This window comes from Myxocyprinus asiaticus, chromosome 23, assembly GCF_019703515.2.
Source record: "Myxocyprinus asiaticus isolate MX2 ecotype Aquarium Trade chromosome 23, UBuf_Myxa_2, whole genome shotgun sequence".
In the NCBI taxonomy this organism is placed as follows: domain Eukaryota; kingdom Metazoa; phylum Chordata; class Actinopteri; order Cypriniformes; family Catostomidae; genus Myxocyprinus; species Myxocyprinus asiaticus.
Window position 1 is genome coordinate 10,213,025 of NC_059366.1, and position 20,182 is coordinate 10,233,206.

Here is a 20,182-nt window from a genome sequence, read left to right on the forward strand (position 1 = left end):
TTTGCCAAAGATGAAATGTGGTCTTCTGGATGCATGACGTGGCCTTAGTGTTTCCAAAGAAGCTGTTTGGCCTGAGGAGGAACCCAAAGAGAGATAACATCTCTTCTTTTAAATAATTTTTCTCATGCACATCTCGCTACTCTGTTGCCCTTTTTCTTTTCATGTCCAATGTCTTTGGTTTAATGTTTGATGTTATTTTTTTCCTATGTTTTGCAATATTATTACAGTTCGTATTCGTATTCTACTGAGTATTGTTTGTATTGAAATAAATACATTAATTAATGCATGATCCATCTACCTGAAAAAGTACTCTGTCATACTTTCTGATTTCGATTGGCCACTAGATGGCAGCATGAATTGGTGAACGCAAGTATCGCGAGAGCACGCCCTCTGACGTCCTCGCGTGACGCTCCTTGACATTAGCCTTGCGGGTAACCTACTGCAGGCGAGGACGAACTCATTCTTTCACCTCAGAAGGCTACTATTTATTCATTTTATTTATTACTACTTCTTAATTTCAGTACAAGGAGCAGAAGTTCAGGTATGTAGTACACTTAGCTCAGCAATGACAGATTTGTGTAGAGGAATTATGTCACTGCTGCTAATGCGGCATGGGAATGTTAATCTGGGTAATGAGGAGGGTGTACGAGCGCACTAACTTTAACAGTCAGACTTTTGTATTTTTCGTTGTTGTATGTTTAAGACCCTAAAAATGAGCCATTAGTCTTAGAAACTACACTGTTTTACATGAAAACAAATTGTATTAGTTGAAAACCAGTTTACTGGCGTGTCCTCTATTTAAAAAAACGGGGCTGCAGACGGGCGACGTTTTGAAGATATTTTCAGTGCCCATTTTAGATGCTTTTTAAATGATGTTAATGTCTTGATTAACTCTCCACTCGATCTGTTTCTTTGAATTTTGTCAACATGGTTTGAAATACATCACCTCACTGTCACTCTTTTAAACACATTGAAATATTATCAATTAATGATGTTTCCACATTCTCAAATGGGGATTTTTGTTTATTTAGCTTCTTGATGTACAGATGGCATTTGCTTTTGCTACACTTTCTTATCTTGATTTGGACTGACATTCATGCAGCGCTTATGTACAAAGAGTACTAGCATAACAAAGTACTAATATAATACTAGATATAGACGTGGTGTAATTCCCATGATCACATAATCTCTCATAGATTAATTTGACTGTTGTTTTTTCTAACATGACCTTGAACTTGTGTCTGTTTGTCTGTGTTGATATTGTAATTGTTATTCACTGAGCTGTGATAACAGGTAGGTGTATATTTTGAAAAGGTTTATTTTGAGCACAGGGTCAGTCTATTGGGGTCTGGGATGAACTTCAAGGGTCAAACTCAAGTTTCATCTACATATTATATAAAATAAATTTTGGTTTATATAAAATAAATCAACAGTTTCAGTGCGTCCGTCTGTTTGGGTTTCTCGAAAGGCACAGAGTTCTCTGTCTTCAAGGCAGTAGGCGATGTGCCTTTCAGTTTTGTGCTCTGTCCGTGTTTTTGGGTCGTTTCTTGAGGTCGTGAAGTGTATTCGTGTCAAAATGAGTCGTAGGTGGAGCGGCCCCCTAGAGTGGGCCCCGTTCCGTGCGGTGTACGTGTAAAATGAGCCGGGTGGTCAGCGGCAGCAGTGCCTGCGTATGCAATGACGTGGCAGTGGGTCGAGGGAAGAGGGGTTTCAGATCAATCGTGACAACAAATACACTTTCATCTTTTAATTGAAAATCTGCGATCGAAACCACTCTCTTGGATTAACCTGATCGCTGTTGTGTATCGTGAGATTGACAAGACGAGGTAGGAACCGAATTGATTTAGTAAAATAACTGAACTGGGAGTCGTAGCTCCCGGCATTATAGTGTTATGTCTTTCATGCCTGTGCAATAGCTTTTTGTTTTGGCAGAAATCTTGGGTTTTGATGTTTGTTTTGGTGTCGCTTCTGGTTTGTCTGCGAGTAAATCGAAAACGACATTACGTTCTTTAAGCGACTATATTCGCAGCTTTATTTGACAACAAAAAATATAACAAATATATACCAAAATGTACTTTGTGGACAAAAAGGCATTGTAATGTTTTTGGACATGCAACATGGTTATGCCATAGTAGCACCTAATAAAAAAACACGGTATGTAAATAATCTGATAATAATGTTATTTATTAAAACTCAGGGAGACATACGCATGTCAGCAATTTAGGCTATGTATAAAAAGGGTTTTAATTGCAATGGCCAAATATGGAATTCTTTCCCTTTTCTCTGGTTAATAATGCATGCAGTCATGCAGGAAAGCTCTGGAACTGTGGACAGGCTGAGCTTTGTTCTGTTCATTGCATGTTCTCTGAATATGAGTTCCCTATTTTAGTTTTCATTACATTGTTGAACTGTTTATGCTATTGCTCCGTCAATGTTCAAATGTTTAAGGTCAAAACAGCAGCTGATAATCTTAAATGTAGTTCATCTCAAATGAAAAATTGTTCAAGATCAACACTCTTGGGACAAGTTTAGCCTCTTTCTATTGCAGAGACACTCCAGGAATCATAAGATCCTGCCCTTCGTCTGTATATCATATTATACTGCAGGTGTTGTTCTAAGTTTCAGTCATATAGCATTACTGACACGATGGGATATTTGCAGGATGTCAGAAAGTTCACATGACAAAGATGACAAGCAAGCATATGACAACAATGCTTTCAAATGTAAATCAAACAAACAGATAATTTTTTTATTCAGTTTATTATTTCCTTTTTACCCCAATTTGGAATGCCCAATTCCCACTACTTAGTAGGTCCTCGTGGTGGCGCGGTTACTCGCCTAAATCCAGGTGGTGGTAGGACAAGTCTCAGTTGCCTCCGCTTCTGAGACCACCAATCCGCGCATCTTATCACGTGGCTTGTTGTGCACGACACCGCGGAGACTCGCAACATGTGGAGGCTCATGCTACTCTCCGCGATCCACGCACAACTTACCACGTGCCCCATTGAGAGCGAGAACCACTAATCACGACCAAGAGGAGGTTACCCCATGTGACTCTACCCACCCTAGCAACTGGGCCAATTTGGTTACTTAGGAGACCTGGCTGGAGTCACTCAGCACGCCCTGGATTCAAACTCGTGACTTCAGGGGTGGTAGTCAGCATCAATACTCGCTGAGCTACCAAGGCCCTCCTTGAAATTCTTGTCTTAAAAAATTGTGCTTATAACAAAACTTCACAAATCTCCTATTGACCCCAGTACTGTAAGGTTTTAAGTGAGCAAGATCTTCATGCGAAAAAGTGTTGAATGGAGTAAAGCAATCATGGCTAAAGGTCATTTATATTTACAATATACTAGCATATTGAGCACATTTTTGTTTTTATAAAACAGTTACTACATAAAATCCAGTATAAAGAAAAAAATATAAAATTTTGCTTTTACTAAGCAAATTCAAGTGCCATCTCTCCGCTTAAAGATAAAGGGTGCGTTCCATTTAGAAGCGATCATATGAGGTGAAAAAAGTAACGGTCATTGGGAACTATTTTAAAATAATTTTTATTGGAAATTCTGTTTGAAACAATCTTCCAGCATGACTATTATTGTTCTCCTTTTGAAGTGTCCTCTGAAGGCATCACTTATGCCATGTGGAATGCAGAGATGTCAACAATAACAGAATGTGCACAGTAGTAAATACACCAGTTAAATGAACAGGTGTATTGCATTTACCTGTGTATTCTAACATGCTGGAACACCCCATTGACCAATCAGCATCTAGGTCTGGAACTATGCATCTTATAATGGAAGACTAAAAAATGAAAAAATGCTGTTATTCCATATTTGACTTGTTATGGTCATTGACATTAGAGAACAACTAGATAGGTAAAGTTTGGCCAGACAAACTTTGATGTTGGCTTGACAAAGCCTTGTCTGAAAGTTTTAGCTAATTTTTTGAATAGGGCTGGCTATTGATTCAGATTTCCCGATTCGACTCCGATTCACAAGCTCTCAATTTGATTCCAATTTCGATTCAAAATTGACTCATATGGGTGTATTTCAGTTATGACACGTGCTAAAACTGATGCTGTCTCTTTAACAAAACCGGCATTTCTGTAAAGAGCATCTGTTAATGAATTGTAGTAGAGGGTTGTGCATAGAGTACGGGTGTGTTCACACTTGGCAGGTTTGGTTCGATTAAAATGAACTCTGGTGCGATTGCTCTGTTAGTGCGGTTCATTTGAACAAGTGTGAATGCTGCCATCCGAACCTTGGTGCGCACCAAACAAGAGGACTGAGACCGTCTGAATAGTGGATCTCGGTCCGCTTACAAATGAACTCTGGTGCGGTTCGATTGATATATTAATGCAACATGGACCAAAGACGTCTAAACAGACCAAAAACAGGAAGCAATTTGCCTAATACTGACCTCAAGCATACCTGGTTCTTCTCATCATAGGAGCTATGTTGCCCATTATAGTTTGGTACAGGCGTCAGAACCGCCGTCAGCCGTCCTTACAGCATATCTTCATTTGTGTGTGCAACGGAGGAATTCCTGGCGCTGTTTTGACTCCTTTACACATTTTATTAGCTCTTCGTTTGTTCTCCGCTGGTAAAAATACCACCATATATACATATATAAATCCAACGAGCACATTTAGCCCAGCAGCCAGCATTGTTTTGGATGTTCGGCAAGTTCCGTCGCAAAATATACGTCATAAAAGCTATCCAATCAGGTTGTGACTTTTCCTGATTCCTTTTGTTTTGTATCTTTAGGTTCGGTGTTAAAAATGCCAGTGTGAACGCTAAGTGAACCAGGACTAAATGTATAATTTTCTTTTTTGGTCCGGACCAGTAGGACCAAGAGAACCGAACTACAAGTGTGAACACACCCTAAAAGATTGATCTTGGGATGTAAGAATCGATATCGAGATCGTTCAAATGAAGATCGTGATGCATCGGAAAGTCAATATTTTTACCCACCCTTAATTTTTAAGTTTGATGGATATAAAGACATTAAAGTAAGACAAACAACCAGCTAGCTAACTACTGAGGCAAATATATGGTCAGATAAACTGTCAGATATAAAAGAGAGAACAGCTTTTTGTGTGTTTGTTTACATATGCTCACGTACATGCAAAAACTCTTTGAGTATTACAGGCTTTCTTACATGTTCGTGTTCAAATTGCATTCAAACATAAAGGCCTCGGATCTGTGCACATACACACACACACACACACACATGCGCATGTACACACAAACACTAGACATGGAATGCTTTTATTTTCTGAAAAGGGGCACAAAGTAACACTTGTAGTGTTCTCTGTCAAATCTGACCATTGTGACAGAAAACTGGCCTAAGCCTATTTACACATTAACACTGTCCTATAAAGAACATTTCATGAAACAAAAATACCAACACTGTTCATATTTGTTATATTTTCTAATCAATAACAAACCAAATCAACGAACACCTGGTGGTTTTGTGTCCTCATGCACATGACTGAGAATAGTTTTTTGCATGTGCCTTGCAAATGTGTGCTCTGCATTTGAAACACAATGCTTGATGAAAGAAAGATCATCAAAGAAAGATTCTATTGGAGAGGGGTAAAAGACAGTTCTGGTGTGTGTGTGTGTGTGTGTGTGGTAATGTTGGATGAATGGATGTTGGATGCAGATCAGGGTAGGATAAAGTTAATCTCTGTGAAAAAAAAGCATGTAATACAAAAAAAAAGTTTGTGCGTGTACGTGAGTGTTTGTGTGTGTGTGTGCCAATATTTCCAATAATCCAAAATTTGGTGATAATATACAGTTTTGTGCCAAAGTTTGCATACCCTTGGAGAATTGGTAATATATGTACCATTTTTAAAGAAAACATGAGTGAGCAGGCAAAACACATTTCTTTTATTTCTTACGGGATTCATATTCAACTGTAGGTTATAACAGAATGGCACAATCATAAAACAAAACATGGCAACAATAGAAAAAAAATGAAATGACCCCTGTTCAAAAGTCTGCATACCCTTAGTACTTAATACTGTGTATTTCCCCCTTTAGCATCAATGACAGTGTGCAGTCTTTTGTAATAGATGTCTATGAGGCCCCAAATTCTTGCAGGAGGTATAGCTGCCCATTCGTCTTGGCAAAATGCCTCCAGGTCATGCAAAGTCTTTGGTCGTCTTGCATGAACCGCACGTTTGAGATCTCCCCAGAGTGGCTCGATGATATTAAAGTCAGGAGACCGTGATGGCCACTCCAGAACCTTCACCTTTTTCTGCTGTAACCACTGGAGGGTCAACTTGGCCTTGTGCTTAGGGTCACTGTCGTGCTGGAAAGTCCAAGAACATCCCATGCGCAGCTTTCGTGCAGAAGAATGGAAATTGTCTGCCAGTATTTTCTGATAACTTGCTGCATTCATCTTGCCATCAATTTTCACAAGATTCCCCGTTCCTTTAGAGCTCACACCCCCCCAAAACATCAGTGAGCCACCACCATGCTTCACAGTAGGGATGGTATTCTTTTCACTATAGGCCTTGTTGACCCCTTTCCAAACATAGCGCTTATGGTTGTGACCATAAAGCTCTATTTTGGTCTCGTCACTCCAAATTACAGTGTGTCAGAAGCTGTGAGGAGTGTCAAGGTGTTGTCGGGCATATTGTAACATGGCTTTTTTGTGGCATTGGTGCAGTAAATGCTTCTTTCTGGCAACTCAACCTAATTTTTGTTCAAGTGTTGTCGTATTGTGCTCCTTGAAACAACCACACCATCTTTTTCCAGAGCAGCCTATATTTCTCCTGAGTTTACCTGTGGGTTTTTCTTTGTATCCTGAACAATTCTTCTGGCAGTTGTGGCTGACCTTGAGATCCCTGAATTTTCCACTTCTTAATAAGTGATTGAACAGTACTGACTGGCATTTTCAAGGCTTTGGATATCTTTTTATATCCTTTTCCATCTTTATAAAGTTCCATTACCTTGTTACGCAGGTCTTTTGACAGTTCTTTTCTGCTCCCCGTGGCTCAGTATCTAGCCTGCTCAGTGCATCCACGTGAGAGCTAACAAACTCATTGACTATTTATACACAGACACTAATTGCGATTTAAAAAGTCACAGGTGTGGGAAATTAACCTTTAATTGCCATTTAAACTTGTGTGTGTCACCTTGTCTGTCTGTAACAAGGCCAAACATTCAAGGGTATGTAAACTTTTGATCAGGGCCATTTGGGTGATTTCTGTTATCATTATGATTTAAAAAGAAGCCAAACAACTATGTGATGATAAATGGCTTCGTATGATCACTATGCTTAAAGAAAAGATTTCAAAATTGATTTCAAAATCAATGCCAAAATTTCACAATTTCTGCCAGGGTATGCAAAATTTTGAGCACAACTGTAGCATAATGAGAGATTTATAAGCAATTTTTTTATAGGCCAGTCATTTTGAACTGGGAACACCAAATTTCAACACAGCACAAGGGTTAAACATTCCATCAATGTTAGTCTATGGCATTTTTCAGACTTTTAATCTCCTGCTGTGCGAAATTAAAGTCTGATCAGTTAGAAAAGATATAGCCACTATTCCAGAACAGTCTGAAAGTCTATGCCGAGTTTGTAGCTTGAAAGCTCTATGAGGGTTTTAAAAAAACCCTAAACAAAGTTTGTCGAAAATGGCCAATTTATACTTTTGCATGGAACCTTCACTGTAGGCTACATGTAAATGCTTTTGGACCCACGAACGCCATTGCTTTTGCTTATTTATGAATGGTGTAATTATTTCAAAAATAAAGAGATTTTCTCTCATTACACCAGCATTTTGATGGTGTTCTCACAGAACATTGCAAACACACACAATGAAGAACTAATATAAATGCAAAGCATCGCGTTGGCCACGATGCAAAGACAAAATCATATCTTTGGTGCAGAAGTATTAATCAGCCTCAACAGTACGTTGGCATGACAAAGCCAACATACTAAATAAAAAACAATGTTTAAGCTGACGTGTTTTGTTTGTCCGCAGGATGTCACCATTGGGGCTTAGAGAGAAGGCTGCTCTCAGGCAGTGCATTCAGGCCCGAGCCCAGCTGGAGGAGGCCATTGCTGAGGTCATCAAAGCTGAAGTTCAACTCAAGAGCAACTCCAGAGAGGTAAGAGACAATTCTTTTTTTATTTTTTTTTTTTTATTTTTATTTTTTAGCTTTGTGACTATTCTTCATTTATAACACAGACATCACACAGACCTATTTTTAGTGTTCCATTTATGTCCTTGAGACTTAAGCCCAAAATATACTTTGACAGCAACAGCTCAACTGTGAATGTTGCCACTTTGTGGACCCACTAATCACTATACATAATTCCAGGCGCATGCACATTCTGTGTGTTCAGAGTATTCACGGCTAGAAAAATCGTGCTGCACACGTTTAGTACTCGAGCACTCTGCTGATGATGAAATTTGCATCACACGTCCTGTACATCGAGACTTGGCGTCTAACCGAAGTATAATTTGAGCTTTAGGTAAAGCACATTCTTATGTCCCAAATTTACCCATTATTTATCTTTTCACACTGACTCATCATTACTATTTATTATGTTGACTTGGTTAACAAGTACACTAACTTTTGAAAACTTTATTTGGGGCAAAAATCTTTGTGACTGTGATATTTAAATATTCTGAAATAATAAGAAAGGTTTTTAAATTCAATTTCACACAATAAATATTTCAATGGTTTGTTTATTTCACTGTTTGTTTAGATTATCATAGTTTGATATTGAAAGTCTGGGTCTGGAACAAGGCTAAAACATCATATTTAAAATCTTAATATTTTAAAGGGCATTTGAAAAGTATAAAAAATAAATAAAGGCATAGTAAAAATTTCTAAGTCAGTTTTAAGTTGCTTCCGAAATTGGTTAGGGAATTAAGAAATTTTACTGGTATTGGTTTTGACTACTAAAATTTTTGTATCCTGACAACCCTATTCATTTGTACACAATGAGAGATTATTCTGTTGTTTTTGATTATGAACATGAGGAAACATCTATGTATAGGACATAATGATTTGTCATAATCACTGTGCTGGTAGGATAGAATGGGACTGTGATGACCTGTGCTCAGTTCATAATTGCTACCTAGATGCAGGTAGTCTATATAGAGGGGGATTTGCTAGACCACAGCTAAACACGTACACCCAGGAGAGGTATTAACAATTGAGTTATTGTCTTCTAAGTAGGTTGTTGGCTAAAATTAGGACTTTACACTCATTTGCTTAATCTCTGTTGTGAAACCTAATGTGAAGTCCCATTAATCTCTGAAAACATCTTACTGAGAGTGTAATGCGTTTCTGTGACTCCAGTGAAAAGGGACTTTGTTCCCTTTATTGAAGACATCAGATCATAGCAGACTGTGTTTAGGAGGTAGAGACCTTTTATACACCACAGCAAGAGTTTTAAAAGCTGCTTGGCATTGGAGCACATTTAAATCAAGTCAGACAAGGTGTGACGTGTGTGTGTGTATATATAGCAAACAAGCAATTTGAATTCTGTCTTGTTACTCTCAGGTGAAGTCTCAGTTGCACAGCTGTATCAGCAGACATCTGGAGATCCTGCGCTCTCGTGAGGTCTGTCTTCTTGAGCAGATTGATCTGGTGGAGGAACTGAAAGGAGAAACTTTACAACAGCAGCTACAGCAGCTCCATTTGGTAAGTTTGGCCAACTTTGACTGATTATTGTATCACCATTTGTAGTTCAGGCTTGGCAAAGTTATAGAGATCTTAAAAAAAATAGTTCACTCAAAAATGCAAATTCTGTCATTCTTATTACAATTTCTTGAGAAATGAAACCTGAATCTTCTCTCTGAATATTGAAACAGAAGAAGGGAAGCTGGGTTGTTGCAGGCGGCTGTTTTGGTTGAATACAATTTTTAAAACTAAATCTTAATTTTACACAGCTCAGCGGCCAGTTCGACATTCTTATTCATCAGCTGGAGTATTCCAGTAGTGCCAATCCTGCCACCCAGCTCGCCAACTGCCTGGAGAAGTAAGAACCAGATCATCTTTCTACACCGGATTTGTTTTTGTTTACATGCCAAGCTATTAACAGCGGCACTGTAGTGGTTTAAACCCTATAATCCATGTCCATCTCTGTGTAGTCATTTTCAGGCTGTAGAACTGCACAAAATTCAGTGCATGAATTGGAATAGATAGAGGTTAAATGTGAGACTCTTCTGTTGTCCTCTTCCAGGTTGTCTTCTCTGAATCTGACTCCTGAAGAAACCCCAGAGATGAGTTTCCAAGCAGATGCTCGCACCTTGCGCCAAGCTATCACATCCTTTGGGACCATTTCCACCCAGGTTTGTGGAATGCATGCTTATTTGCCTACTCGAGGCATGTGACTAATACAGCAATAGACATACATACCAAGAAACCAAGCAGCTTCATTGAGAGAGAGACAAAGAATTTCTCTTTTATTTTTTATTTTATTTATTTATTTTTTTTATGTGGCCATATCCATTTAGGGCTTGTCTATAAAGCTACAACAATTACAGTTGTGCTCAAAAGTTTGCATAGCCTGGCAGAAATTGTGAAATTTTGGCATTGATTTTGAAAATAAGACTGATCATGCATGTCTTTTAAGGATAGTGATCTTATGAAGCCATTTATCGTCACATAGTTGTTTGGCTTCTTTTTAAATCATAATGATAACAGAAATCACCCAAATGGCCCTGGTCAAAAGTTTACATACCCTTGAATGTTTGGCCTTGTTACAGACACATAAGGTGACACACACAGGTTGAAATGGCAATTAAAGGTACACCTGTGGCTTTTTAAATTGCAATTAGTGTCTGTGTATAAATAGTCAATGAGTTTGTTAGCTCTCACGTGGATGCACTGAGCAGGCCAGATACTGAGCCATAGGGAGCAGAAATGAACCGTCAAAAGACTTGCGTAACAAGGCAATGGAACTTTATAAAGGTGGAAATGGATATAAAAAGATATCCAAAGCCTTGAAAATGCCAGTCAGTACTGTTCAATCACTTATTAATAAGTGGAAAATTCAGGGATCTCTTGATACCAAGCCAAGGTCAGGTAGACCAAGAAAGATTTCAGCCACAACTGCCAGAAGAATTGTTCAGGATACAAAGAAAAACCCACAGGTAACCTCAGGAGAAATACAGGCTGCTCTGGAAAAAGACGGTGTGGTTGTTTCAAGGAGCACAATACGACGATACTTGAACAAAAATGAGCTGCATGGTCGAGTTGACAGAAAGAAGCCTTTACTGCGCCAATGCCACAAAAAAGCCCGGTTACAATATGCCCGACAACACCTTGACACACCTCACAGCTTCTGGCACACTGTAATTTGGAGTGACGAGACCAAAATAGAGCTTTATGGTCACAATCATAAGTGCTATGTTTGGAGAGGGGTCAACAAGGCCTATAGTGAAAAGAATACCATCCCCACTGTGAAGCATGGTGGTGGCTCACTGATGTTTTGGGGGTGTGTGAGCTCTAAAGGCATGGGGAATCTTGTGAAAATTGATGGCAAGATGAATGCAGCATGTTATCAGAAAATACTAGCAGACAATTTGCATTCTTCTGCATGAAAGCTGCGCATGGGACGCTCTTGGACTTTCCAGCACGACAGTGACCCTAAGCACAAGGCCAAGTTGACCCTCCAGTGGTTACAGCTGAAAAAGGTGAAGGTTCTGGAGTGGCCATCACAGTCTCCTGACCTTAATATCATCGAGCCACTCTGGGGAGATCTCAAATGTGTGGTTCATGCAAGACGACCAAAGACTTTGCATGACCTGGAGACGAATGGGCAGCTATACCACCTGCAAGAATTTGGGGCCTCATAGACAACTATTACAAAAGACTGCACGCTGTCATTGATGCTAAAGGGGGAAATACACAGTATTAAGAACTAAGGGTATGCAGACTTTTGAACAGGGGTCATTTCATTTTTTTCTTTGTTGCCATGTTTTGTTTTATGATTATGCCATTCTGTTATAACATATATCTGCTATATATATGACAATGAATATGAATCCCATAAGAAATAAAAGAAATGTGTTTTGCCTGCTCACTCATGTTTTTTTGTTTTTTTGGGGGGGGGTGAATTTTTCCCCTTTTTCACCCAATTTGGAATGTCCAATTCCCAATGCGCTTTTAAGTCCTCGTGGTTGCGTAGTGATTCGCCTCAATCCGGGTGGTGGAGGATGAATCCCAGTTGCCTCCGCGTCTGAGACCATCAACCCGTGCATCTTATCACGTGGTTTGCTGAGCGCATTGCCACGGAGACATAGCACGTGTGGAGGCTTCACGCCATCCACCGTGGCATCCGTGCTCAACTCACCATGCGCCCCATGGAGAACGAACCACATTATGGTGACCATGAGGAGGTTACCCCATGTGACTACCCTCCCTAGCAATCAGGCCAATTTGGTTGCTTAGGAGACCTGGCTAGAGTCACTCAGCATGCCCTGGGATTCGAACTAGCGAGCTAGCGAACTCCAGGGGTGGTAGCCAACATCTTTTACCACTGAGCTAACCAGGCCCCCACTCATGTTTTATTTAAGGGTATGCAAACTTTTGAGCACAACTGCATATTTAAAAAATGTTCAGCCTTTTGACAATATTCAGTATGTATCTTGATATTTGTATATTTGCTTATGTTATATTCAAGACTGAAGGATTTTTAGGTTCTATTCAATATTATAAAATCAAATATAAATAAACCGATTCAACCACTCCCATTTATGAACAGGCTTACCGCTCAAAAGTACCTACATTGTTTCCTTGTTTAGTCATAGTTCTAATTTTGCCCACATTGTTTGCAAGAATAGCTTAAACTGGAATTACTGCAGAATTGAACTTTAGAACCCTTTGTAGAACTTAATCTCTTTAGTATTGTGTTGTAATGTTAGACAATTAAGATGCGTAATTAAGCAGCTAATACAAACACAACTCGAGACTAAAGTGTCCATTGACTGTTGACAAGAACTATGTACTCATAACTCTCTTATAAAAAGACTGTACATGATGCCCACTTCCCTACCCTTCTACAAAGCTAATGCATTGATAACTCTTCCCTCCTGCAGCAGAAGGAGATGTCTCAGAACTCTTTTGGGAGATCATGGCTTCTCCAGGACTGCCCAGTTTCTGCCAAGAAACAGGTTTGTTTGTGATGTCATACCTTGGTTTTCATTGTACTTTGATTGTAATTTCCTGTTCAATCATTCACGTGCATGCAGAGTAAAATACCCAGTCTTGTTTCCTTAGAAAATAGATCCTGAATTGGGCACACCGCTGGCAGAATGGCTTCTAGGAAATCGTCCAGTAACCAGTGCTCCTGTAGGACACCAGTTCAGCTCGAACACCCAGGACTGGCTGCTTTCCTCCAAGGAATCTCAGGTGAATCTCAGGTTATTTTTATCTCTTGTGGGCACATGTAAAGGAATGCTTTTGGTACTGAAGGGTAATTTCACTATTCAGTTCTATAATTTTAATCAGTGGTTCTCATCTGGGTTGATATCAAGTGGTGACCCAAAATTACACCAAAGTTGTTTTTTGTACAAAAGTAACAAATGTCACATTTTGACATTTCTGTGAATGGCAAAGACTTGGCAATATGCAAAATTATTCACATAGGATGAATAGGAAAATGTATAGTCTTCATAGTTCTTTATTGGTTTTAAAATGTTGAAATTGGTTTCATGCCCTTCGGCAATAATTCATAGCACAAAACGCATTATCAGCACAAACCATGTTTATTTTCTTTGCAAGTGTTCTCATATTTCTTTAATTCTTGCATAGTTTTGTTCAAGGTTTTTGAGGATGAGGGCATGTCACACAACCTGTCTGTGTCTGATTTTGCTAGCTTCCAACAAGTGACAGTTGTATTTGTAGCAAAATATAGTAGAGTTTGATTGGTCATGTGGCCTTTTTACATCAACAGCAAAAGGTAATGTATATGGGATGTGTTTTTCCTATTTAGTTTGCTTAGTTGTTTTATTCCTAGCTGTCCACAACCCTATCAGAACAGATCTGTGACCATTTTTGGGTCATAACCAACCCTCCATAGATCATTTGTGAGACACTGGTGTTATAAAATTGAGGTGTTTAGGAAATTGCAGACTGAGCTTTGTTTTTTGCTCCCATATAGAAAGATCAACAATTGCTGCCTTTTGACTTCCAAAAGGCTTGGGGCCAACTCAATGACCTGGAGTTGTGGCTTTTGAAAGAGAAATTGCCTATTCGTGAGCGAACCCTCAGTGGCAGCTCAGCCTTCTCTATTGAGATGATCGAGGAAGGCGACTTAAATCTGGACGAGGTGGATGAGCGGAAAAAAGGGGGTGACACTACTGAGAAAGATGAACTCCGCAAGTGGCTCATCAGCCCAAGCAAGCAAGATAAGAGCAGCCCAGTCTCAGATGCTGACCGCTTCAAGCAGATTATCAAACCCTTTTATGAGAGCTTTTCTCCCAGTGATTGGCTCGCCAAGTCTGACTGCAACTCTTGCTGTGGCACACGCTCCGAGGCCATTGAAATCGAGAACCTCGGAAAGCTCAAGTGCCTTAAGACTCCCCCTTCATCCACTGCTAGCACCCCTATCACCAACCCAGAGTCCGTTGAGATGTGGCTTCAGAAGACCATACCTCTGGAGACCAACTGCAAAGCCAACGAGACCTGCACCAGCTACGCTCAATGCGTGTGTGATGATAACTGTGGAAAAGAGGCCCTAAGTTCTTGGCTTCTCAAGAAAGAGGGGCGGGATAAGAACGGTGTACCTGTCAGTAAGAATGCAACAAACAAAGCTTCCAGTCAGCAGCACGAGCATCAACAGAAGGTTCAGGCTATCCTAGAAGCCTGGCTACACCCAAGCAATAGTGCCAAGACTCCTGTCCTGTCATCCCTATCTGCCTGGTTGACCCCGCACTTAGTTGTCGGCGAGGAGAAGAATGCACACTTACAAACTTCAGACATCTCCTCCCAGAAGCCTCTCCAGACTGAGAACTGGCTTCTGCCAGCGATGAAGCACATTAGCAGTACCACTGAGATACCAAGCGAGCCAGAAAGCAAGAACACTAAAGAGCGAGACCGCAAAGACCTAGAGGAGGACAGATGGCTTCTACGCAAGCGGGCAAATGCACAGGTGAGGGGCATTTCTAAACCGAGTTGGCACTAAGTAGTAGGTTGGGTAAAAAGATAGATTTTCCGATGCATTACGATGTTGATTTGAATGATCTTCAAATAAATTTCTAAATCCCAAGATTGATCTTTTACTTTATGCAAAACTCTCTAAAAGATTGAGAGGAAGTTGCTCAACCAAATTTCATGCTATGCGACTAAGATGTATACATCTGGCAACTGGATGGTACATTTTTAGATTTCACTCACCAGTGATTTGTGTAGTATAAAGGTGAAGTATTCAGCAGCAAGATCCTTTCACTGTGTGTTCAGAGCAAAAGTTTGTTTCGACTTGTTCTGTGTCCAAAGATGACATCCACGCAACCCAATCATGCATAGCACAGATGAGATAAAGCCGTCTCTCATTAACATGCACTCATTTGCAGACACTCTTTACAGAAATGGCAGTTTTCTGAAAGAGACAGTACCGGTTTTAGCACATGATAAACAATACAAATTAAACAAACATTTAACAAACTATACTGTATGATATACAGTACAATATTTCATATTGTACCTAGTTATAAAGTCCTGTGCATAATTAACAGCATTAGCTGGAAAATTATTTCTTTCATATGTAAGCAAAGTGGACAGTATTACTGAAATATACCCATATGAGTCGATATTGAATCAAAATTCAAATCGAGAGCTTGTGATTCGGAATCGAAGTTGGAAATCTGTCTCAATATCCAGCCCTACTAAGTAGGGTTGGCAATCAAAAGTGGGCCGGATTTATGAAACATTCTTAAGAATAAAATTGTTCTTGATTACAATTTTCTTCTTATTTTCTAACTTAAAATATTTCAGAATATGTTGTATTCTCGAGAAGACTTCTTAAAGTTCTCATCTTTTTTTCTAAAACTGTCAACGTCTTTAGCCTTAAGAACTTCTTTAAATGTATTCTAAGAACTTCTTTGTGAATCCGACCCGTTTCCTATTCCGAACAAGTTACAATTTTACAAACTATTGGTGCCAAATCATTTTCAAGACATTTACTCTTTCACTCTTTCTACACATCTTTCTGTTGCATTGTCCTCACTGGTCATACCACCACAAAACATATATGCAGTCAGTGTAGTTCAATTTGCGAATTAATGATCTGGATCTTTTTAATGAATCACTAAAAAAAGATTCATGAATCAGTCTCGAACTTGGTTCATATATACTTAAGGACCATGTTAATGAGCCTTATTCACAGTAGCCCCATTTTATATTTTTGGTGGGAATGACAACGGGATTATCTTTTCAATGGGTTGAACTGTTTTTACATTGTTTTGGATGATTCTGTTGACGAAATATTGAAGAAAACATATTTCTAAAAAATGCCAGTTGACCAAAACTCCAGAAAACATAAATTGTGAAAAATGTCGATCTTGGAGCTTTATACAGTGCATGCCATTGACGAGACCATAAAGGCTCGGGTATACTTAGTTTTTCCACGTTCCGGAACGCCTCCGTATGCGGTGAAGCATTCAGTTTTTCAAAGTATACTCCCTTGACCGCGAGCTAATACAAATGCATTTGACGCATGTGCACAACGAGTGCTTTATGATACTCTTTTAGTACAGTCAACGGCAGGAGCTAACCTGTGCTGACGATGCGTACAGACAAGGACTGTCAGCGCTTCGAGCAAATCTGGGCACGCGGACAGCCCACACAGACTTTGCTGATGACAAAATCAGCAACACGGACAATCAAAGTATACTTTGGCCTTAAGTATTTCCCTTGAAGCCTCGATTTCATTCAAATCAAAAATCAAATATGGCTTAAGGTCAATTACTGATTGGATGTTCATATGACAATGTGTTGTTAAAGATACACATTCTGAAATTTTTTTTTTTTTAATGTACCGTAATGAATTACAAAAATAATTGAATAATTCAAATGTAATAAAAAAATAAGAGACATTAAAATAATCATTAATGGAGTCATTAAGTGGAATCTGAATCGGAACCAGATTTGTTAAATTGCTTATGATTCCCATCTCTAGCAATATGCCATGACAGTGTGGAGAATATATCACTCTGAAATCAGATCACAAGATATGGTGCATTCCTTATTTTATTTAATAAATTTTTTAGCAGGAAAGACTTGGCCTGCCCAGAGTATGTGACCTATTTTCCTGCATGAAGCTCAATGGAGACAAAGAAAAGTGGCTCCACCAGGCACCTACACAGGTGAGAAACAATGGCCATGTTTACATGCACTTAAGAAAGCGGGTTATTCCATGGTTTTTGCAGAAAGCGGCATTCTGAAACATCAAGTAAACGAGAACACCGATTTCCTTGTGCTGTTTAAGGGATTAAGAGAAAGCGGTTTAACACACCCAAGTTTCTCCTGGAGAAAGCCATTTATGTGGCCATGTAAACACATACGCTGCATTCTAACAGGTTTTTGAAGAGTGCGCATGTGCGTGGAACAGACCAGATAAAAAAACATCATAGGATGGAGCCCAACAAGTCAACAAAACATTTCTGGGAGTACAGTGGGAAAAGCACATATACACTATAAACTATACCCAAATATAAAATATCGACGGTCCCTCATGTTCACATATATGTGCTGGTACAATGAGGGAATCCTGGAATTTTACATAAAGGGAAACCCCACTATTGCAGCGCAATTCCACTGCAGGTCACGATAGAAAGTGTAGGACACAAACAGAGCAACAACTCTGGAATATCTGGAAATAAAGCGAAGCAAGAGAATAAAATAGTGAAGTCTTCCTCGGATGTTTGTTATTTACACAAGCATCGCGGTGAAGCTACATTGCATGTATACAAGAGTAAAGAGGATGCCGCTTATACAGTGCATGTAAACAAGAATGCCACTTTCTCGCAATAACCCTCTTTATGGTGTTCATGTGAACGTAGTCAATGAGAAATTGAACTTAAGAAAACGTTTTACAAAGGAACTGAAACCATTTTTTCCTCTCATTTCTCTTTCAGATATGAAGCATGAACCATTGGCTTTTTAAGAGTTTTATTAGCACTATATAATCGCTGATTATTGCACAATATTTTTCTTCCGTGATTTTTAGGAATTTGCTCTCTCTGTTATCTTTTATTCTGGAGATTGAAAGTTATTATGGACTAGAGGTCTTTGCCAGGACTTTTAGGACAACCAGCGCTTGAGAAAAGGAATTTTATGCTGGGGAATTTCTGTAATTTTGCCTTTTATTATTGGCATACAGTGATGTGTTGATAATATAATTCAATAATTTGATTTAAAAGTTATGAGAAAATGGACCAGATTGGTACATACAAAACAAATGCATTTTCTTATTTTTGTTAGTTTTTTTTGTTTTTTTTTGTCCCATGGGCTGTGGTGGAAGTGGGGCTTGGGAAGAACTGAAAATAAATCTGTATCAATGTTAATCACGCACAGTTATAAAAGCTCCATGCTTTTCCCCCTCCATGTTGTGAAACTCTCCCTTGCAGCATATGGAGGAAGATTTGCTCTTAAGCTGAGAATACTTTACTTCATATTGATATTGAATTTCAGAGTTTTCTCAAGTGAGATTACACGTGCTTCCTTTGCCATTTATATTACTTAGTTTTTATTTTAAGACATTCTATACTTAAGTGGAATATGCTACAGGACTCATATAAGCTAAATGCAATGTATTCTCTGTCCAAACATGGTGCAGCAAAGAATTCCATTGTGCATGGACTATTTCAAAAGCATATTGTTTCTGACAATTCTGTTATTAAAACAAATTTCAGATAACTTGTGCCTGACATTGAATGTGTAGCAATGCTTGCGGTCTTTTCACCTCTTTTGTATGTTACGTCTACAGCAGCAAATGTTCATTGTGTGGTCTTTCTGTGTTAGGCTTGAACTTGTGGCAAATATTTACTATAGAATCAATATATAGGTCTTATTAAATTGAGTCTATCATAATAACAACTTGCTTTGATATGTCTTTGCTCTGAATCACACTGTCAACATATAACAAGAATTATACTTTGCTCTTTGCACATTCTGAGCAAGAGCTACAAGAAAATTAAGCTGGTTTAAAGATTAAAATTAGGATGAGAATATCATATTATGGTGTCATCTCCTGTACCAATATTTTCCTTAGTAATGGACCAAGGACATGGTACATAACACATTAAAAATGCTCAAATATGGACTCCGGATTATATGCACAGTACATTTTTTTTTTTTTTTTTTTTTTTGTCAGCCTATGACAGTACTGAACAGCAGCAGTGTGCACATGTACACAGATTGTAGGCTAAAGTATTGCTTACATGATTTCATCCTAAAGCTGTGATCCCTGTCAAAAAAAAAAAAAAACTGTCAATAATTAAAAGGAAATAAATCAGTTTCCTGTTTTAATGTGAGTGGGTTTGCTTTTCTGTTGCCTGACACAGAAGTTGCCAGTTTAAGCTGATGGAAAGAGGAACGTCTACGTAAAAGGAAATGAACACACAGTTTGTCAGTTGCTTGTTGAAATATAGACTAAAAGCAAAATAGTGACAATGAGCTTTAAATCAAACAACTAAGGTATTTACAAAGTTTTTGATATATTATTGTAGTGCTTTAATAATACCAAGAATAGATTGGGTAATCAGTCTGGTGCAACTTCATCTACAGACAGGGTGCATGGAGAGGATGAAGCACAATTGAAGAGGACAAATCCAGCAACACAATTCAATACATTTCCAAAACACTGGCTGAAGGGAGAAATTTATTCAATAAATTTCTCCCTTCAACAAGTGTTGCTGGATTTGTCATCTTCAAAAATACCAAGAATATCAATGCATAAGTCTTAGCATAATATAAATAAAACTTCATGGAGTTAGTGAGGTTGTACAACCCAGAATGTACAGCGTGAAACAAAATGAACAGCAGTAAAAAGATATGGCATTTTATCACAGGTTTATTTAATTCACAGACATATTGATAAATTAAACATACTTAAATCCAGTTATTGACTGTACATTTAATTTCAGTTGTCTTAAAACATTGCTGACAATTATTCTATAAGCCATTCATGCATTGAAGGA

The 20,182-nt window shown here is 38.7% G+C and overlaps 2 protein-coding genes across 5 annotated transcripts in view; one reads left to right on the forward strand and one right to left on the reverse strand.

Annotated features, from left to right (window-relative positions):
• Positions 1-397: 397 nt before the first annotated feature.
• LOC127413700 (nuclear receptor coactivator 4-like) lies at positions 398-19,511 on the forward strand. 3 transcript variants are annotated; one of them, XM_051651044.1, is made up of 10 exons: positions 398-541; positions 8,006-8,132; positions 9,540-9,680; positions 9,929-10,017; positions 10,222-10,330; positions 13,082-13,156; positions 13,263-13,394; positions 14,146-15,135; positions 17,252-17,347; positions 18,119-19,511. In XM_051651044.1, the coding sequence occupies exons 2-10, from the start codon at positions 8,007-8,009 to the stop codon at positions 18,122-18,124; spliced, it is 1,764 nt and encodes a 587-aa protein (XP_051507004.1). In that variant the 5' UTR covers positions 398-541; position 8,006; the 3' UTR covers positions 18,125-19,511. The 3 variants fall into 3 exon arrangements, with proteins under 3 accessions (XP_051507004.1, XP_051507006.1, XP_051507005.1); XM_051651046.1 differs by having other exon boundaries at positions 17,255-17,347; XM_051651045.1 differs by lacking the exon at positions 398-541 and adding an exon at positions 1,664-1,826.
• Positions 1,849-20,182, reverse strand: part of LOC127413713 (mitochondrial import inner membrane translocase subunit Tim23-like) — a 37,025-nt gene continuing 18,691 nt past the window's right edge. Inside the window, exons 9-10 of one of the 2 annotated variants that reach the window (XR_007892682.1) lie at positions 15,381-15,582; positions 1,849-3,804 (exon numbers count right to left, since the gene is read on the reverse strand). The gene's annotated coding sequence lies outside the window, so the exon portion shown is untranslated. Of the gene's footprint in view, positions 3,805-15,375; positions 15,583-20,182 lie in introns of those variants that run through there. The other variant, XM_051651075.1, reaches the window with a different exon arrangement.